This window comes from Haemorhous mexicanus, chromosome 4 (assembly GCF_027477595.1).
Source record: "Haemorhous mexicanus isolate bHaeMex1 chromosome 4, bHaeMex1.pri, whole genome shotgun sequence".
In the NCBI taxonomy this organism is placed as follows: domain Eukaryota; kingdom Metazoa; phylum Chordata; class Aves; order Passeriformes; family Fringillidae; genus Haemorhous; species Haemorhous mexicanus.
This window is the reverse complement of record NC_082344.1, coordinates 53359464-53364530: the sequence shown is the minus strand read 5'-3', so window position 1 is coordinate 53364530 and position 5067 is coordinate 53359464. Positions and strand designations below refer to the sequence as shown.

The window sequence follows — 5067 nt, the reverse complement described above, 5'->3', positions numbered from 1 at the left end:
CCGTCCGACCGACAGGTACGGAGCGGGAGCGGCCGAGCCGCGGGGCCAGGGCCAGAGACGTGCGGGGCGATGCTGCGGGGGCGCGGGAGGCGGCGGGGGCCGGGGGCGGCAGGTGAGCGGCGGGGGCGAGCCGTGTGTGAGTGTGTGTGTGTGTGTGTGAGTGAGACTGTGAGTGTGAGAGTGTGAGTGTGTGTGTGTGTGTGTGTGTGTGTGTGTGTGTGTGTGTGTGTGTGTGTGAGTGTGTGTGTGTGTGTGTGTGTGTGTGTGTGTGTGTGAGTGTGTGTGTGTGTGTGTGAGTGTGAGGGTGTGTAAGTGGGGGTGTGTGAGGGTGTTTGAGGGCGTGTGCGTGAGTGTGAGGGTTGTGTGAGGCTGTGCGTGTTGTGGGAGCTGCCTCCCAGCCCCCGGACGCGGCGCAGGAGGCCCCGCACGGCACCCGGGGCCGCCCCCTGCGCGCCCCGTCGGGGCGGGCGGGCGGCGGCGGTGGCGGGGAGATGGCGGGGCGGCGGCGGGCGCTGCCGCGGCTGCTGCTGCGCTGCCTCCTGCTGGGGCTGCTGGGCGGCGGCGGCGGGGGCCAGCCCGGCGGCGGCGAGTACTGCCACGGCTGGGTGGACGGGCAGGGGGGCTACCACGAGGGCTTCCAGTGCCCCGAGGGCTTCGACACGGCGGCCGCCACCATCTGCTGCGGCTCCTGCGCTCTGCGCTACTGCTGCGCCGCCGCCGAGGCTCGCCTGGAGCAAGGCGGCTGCACCAACGACCGGGAACCCTCGGAGCCGGGAGTCACCGCCCGTGAGTGCCCGGCCGCGGGTCCCGAGGCGGGCGGGAGACGGTCCCCGCGGAGCATCCCCCGGGCCGAGCCCGGTACCGGGTCTCTGTCCCGTGCCGGCGGGTGGGCTGGAGGCGGGCGCGGCTCCAGGTGCGCTCCGCCGGTGGCGCCGGAGGTGCGGCTGCGGAGCGGCCCCGCGCCGGGACGGACCGGGAGCCCGGGTGCCCGGGGGTCGCAGCTCCGCGATCCCGAGCGCACCGGCAGCAGGATCCCTCCTGACTGCATGGTGCACTTGTATTTTAAGTTGGCATCGGCAAATTCTGCTGTGTCTGTATAACTTTTCTGCTCCCGGAGGTGTGAGTGGGCCCTGGTGCTCTGCACGCACTGCCCACCGTGCTAGTGGCTAGTGGTCAGTTTCCCAAACAAAAGAAATCCGGCAGCGCATACGGAGACTGGTTTCCCAAGTCACACGCTCTGCGCTTATCTTCCACCTTAGGAAAGGAAGCGATTTAATAGAATCTGCAGCATTTGAGCTTCACCTGCAGATTCAAGCTGTTACACCTCACAGTCCCGGCGATTTGGGAGATGAGGGAGAGGGAGAGGAGTGAGATACTTGAGCTATACCTAACAGGAACCAGTGAAGGGGACATGATGTAGACAGCTTTTACTTTTGTTAACTATTGTAACTGTAACAGAAATAAATTTTTACTGGAACCTAGAGGGTTTAAATCTGATTTTGTTTCAATACTAATGCTGCTCTGTCTTCTGTTATTGGGACTGAAATAATGTGGGGCTTCATAAATGCTGTGGAGTTTGTTTCTACACAGAAGACCTGTTACTTAAGTGGGCTAATGTGCATGGCTTTTCTTCTTCTTTCTTCTCCCAGAACCAATCTACGTTCCATTCCTCATTGTTGGATCAATATTTATTGCCTTCATTATCGTGGGCTCGCTGGTAGCAGTTTATTGTTGCACATGTTTAAGACCTAAACAGCCGTCACAGCCAATCCGATTTTCTCTGCGGAGCTATCAGACCGAGACTCTTCCCATGATCTTGGCCTCCACAAGCTTCAGGACCCCATCCAGGCAGTCCAGTACCGCCACAAGTTCCAGTTCGACCAGCAGCTCGGTTCGCAGGTTCTCCTTCCCCCGGGCAGAGCCAGGCTGCCTTGTGCCCTCCTCACCTCCACCCTACACATCTGGCTGCTTCCAGACAGCCCACACAGTCCACCTGACCCAGCCATCAGGATTTCTGGTGTCTCCGCCATACTTTGGGTATCCTCTCCAGCCAGAGCCTGCCCTGGTTGGGAAGAGCTGCTCTGATTTTACTCAGAGCTGAAAGAACTCGTGAAGAAGTAATGCAGCCTTTGCAACCACAGGGGCTGCTGCTGTTGGGTGTCACACTGATGTGCTCTGTGGCTGCAGAAGTCAGAACTGTTCCTGTGGGTGAGTTGCCCTTGAAAAGTGAGGGGTCTCACTTGAGATTGCATTTCCCAAACTTGGATCACACTTACAAAGGAGTTGTAAAACACCCCAAACAGTTGCTCTAAAACCGGACTGCTCTGCCTAATTTGTGCAGATTGTGTTCAGAGACAAGTAAAAGAACCATGCTGGGATGAAGGTACTCAGTGTTATAAATGACATTTTACCCTAATGCAGTTAACTTAGTTAACAAACAGTGGCTGCTTTCCACTGATAATAATCAGACTAGTTCTATAAAGCAGCAATAAGCCTGAGAAGTAAGACAGGAGTAATCCTTACTAAAGAGGATCCTTGAAAATATCTGACTGTTTACCACTTCCATGAGCAATGAAAGTAAGAGGAAGAATTTTATTAGATATCAAAATGCAGAGGTTTTTTTTAAAAAACACATAATCTACCTGAACTTACACTGCATATTTGTATTAGTGAACTTTAACGATGGTAGATAAAACTAGTAGTAATTAGGCTAGTTGAAGATCAGACAGTCTCACATAGCCAAATTATATATGAGGAAAGCAGAATGTATTCAGCAATATCACCAATACCTTCTCCACGTAAAATTCCGAAAATAGGGGTCTACTAAAGCATTCTTCAGAAGGAAGTATTTATTGTCAGCTTTTTGCTCAGCAAGTGTAAGTTGGACAAACTGATAATGAAGTTCTGTTTGTAAAATTAGCCATGTATAAAATGTAAAGACAAATTTGTAATTTAAAATGCATTTACACCATTGACATCACTAATTATTTAGTAGTAACACACAAAAAAAAAATTTCCAATAAACTGTGTGGTTGAAATGTTGTGTCATCAGTATGACTCTGTACAGGTAGTGTTTGTTGAATTTGGTTGGTGTAACTCTTTTGTATTTTTTTCATGTTAAAATAGTTTATTCTGCTTTTTAAAATGATTTACAACTTAAACTGCACCTGTTGTGCAGATTTAATATAATACAGAATTCTGACTATATAGCAAACAAATAGATTAATTTATGTTTTTTACATGCAGCTGCAGTGAAAAAGTGTTGAAAACGACACTGATTAGTTGGGTATTTTGGATTAAACATCCTGTGCTAGGAATAAATTCTGTTTGCCCTTCTACATTCCTTCACCTAAGTAAACCAACAAACCAAATGGAAGAAGAAAAAAAAGCATCTAAACCAAATACGTGGAGTAAGCAAATGGAAAATACACAAGTAAAAAAATGCAGTCATTAAAGGGCTTCTCTGTATACTTGTTTTTTGTGAAAAACTGAAGTCATTCTGTAGGTCAGAATCTACAATATCAGAGGCTGAGCTTTCCTATTTTATCAGCCTCAAACTCCCTCTGTGTAGGATCTGTTGAAGTACATTTTAACTGACCTATTTAACAAGTAGTTCAGAAAAGCTTCATTGGTTCTTTCTGAAGAGTGAATAACTTTTTCCTAGCAAATATCTAGCAATCAGTATCTAGCAAAAATATCTAGCAAAAATTTTTCAAAATAACCCTTTTAATAAGTTTTTTACCACACAATTAACCTTATAATCCAGCAAACAACACTGCTAGAAATGCAGAAAAGACAAGTTCTATACAATGATGTTTTAAGTAATAGGCTCTAGCTTGAATGCTGTAATCATTAATTACAACCTAGCTCTGTATATGTTTTGCAAGATACAAAAAATTAGGTTTTAAGTATTCAGGAAATGAATTAAAAATTTAGTGTTTTGGCCTGTAATTTTATTGTAGAAACAATCTTCAAGAAAGAAAATTTTTGCTTGCCTTTGGAAAGGTTTCACAGGACTCTTCGCTGCCTATTTTGAATGGCTATGGATGGGACTGTTCGTCAAGTAACTTTTTTGAAAAATCATTGAATATGTCAAGATGTATCAGCTGTCTTGTTCAGAAGCATACAGTGAGATGTATTGATCACTCCTGTATACAGCAGAAACAGCAAACCAGCTCAACAATTTTTTTACAAATTATCATTAGTCTCCAATTAGAAGAAATCTTTGTCTAAGCAGCACAGACCCATTCTGGAAGCAGGAATTTGATCACTTTTAACTAAGAAGGGGCAATTTATGTACCTTTAAAGAGCAGTTAGTCATCAGAGCCACTGACACAGGTGGTGAGGGGCTGAAATTCAGTGTTTTCCTGAAAGAAAGACTGTACACGGCGAAGTTGTGAGTTTGGCTCAGTTACTGCCCATTACCATTTGGTGCTGTACAGGCCAGGCTGCTTCAGTGTGATGGTCTCAGAGGGCTCTGCAGTCAGTTATTAATGTTTTAACACAGGGACAGATTTTTGCCACACTTGCATACAGCCTTAAATTTTAATTTATTTAGACTATTCAGCCTAAGGAGAGCTGTGAAGTTTGCCATGTAGCAAGAAACTCAGCCTAGCAGGGAAGACCCCTCTGAGCCTCTTCCTTTCTTCCCCTGATGCTGCATAATGGGTTTGTCCTCATAGAATGGTTGAAGAACTTGACACACAGGAAAAATTCCATTGAATCAGACTTAGATAAGTCTGTAAGTTTACAGAGTGCTAAGTACTTCACAGATCAGTAGCCAGACTGCAACAAATCCTGCAGATGTGGCTCTTAGGGTGGGAAAGATCAGTTGTAATGAAAATAGCTGTACTGTGCTACCTGTAAAACAGTTGAGGTGGGGATTATGCACCGTCTGCAAATAGACAAAGAAGAAACTATAAGCAACAACAGAAAAAATCTATTATTGTTTATGTAGTTACAGTAGCAGTGACCCACATAGCTGAAGGGAGAGGAAAGGAGGTGGCCAGAATGAAACCCATGGATAGAAACAATTCTGCCTGTGCCAATAGTTTCCGACCCAGATGG

The 5067-nt window shown here is 46.9% G+C and overlaps 1 protein-coding gene across 1 annotated transcript; it reads left to right on the top strand.

Annotated features, from left to right (window-relative positions):
* Positions 1-491: 491 nt before the first annotated feature.
* On the top strand, positions 492-3038 carry SHISA3 (shisa family member 3). Its single transcript, XM_059845642.1, has 2 exons — positions 492-786; positions 1650-3038. Exons 1-2 carry the CDS (start codon positions 492-494, stop codon positions 2099-2101), a joined length of 747 nt encoding a protein of 248 aa, XP_059701625.1. The 3' UTR covers positions 2102-3038.
* The last annotated feature ends 2029 nt before the right edge of the window (positions 3039-5067 follow it).

Coding starts and splice junctions, on each gene's coding strand:
- SHISA3 (XM_059845642.1), top strand. CDS start 492: ATGGCGGGGCGGCGGCGGGCGCTGCCGCGGCTGCTGCTGCGCTGCCTC. Junction 787..1,649: donor GGAGCCGGGAGTCACCGCCC/GTGAGTGCCCGG, acceptor TTCTTCTCCCAG/AACCAATCTACGTTCCATTC.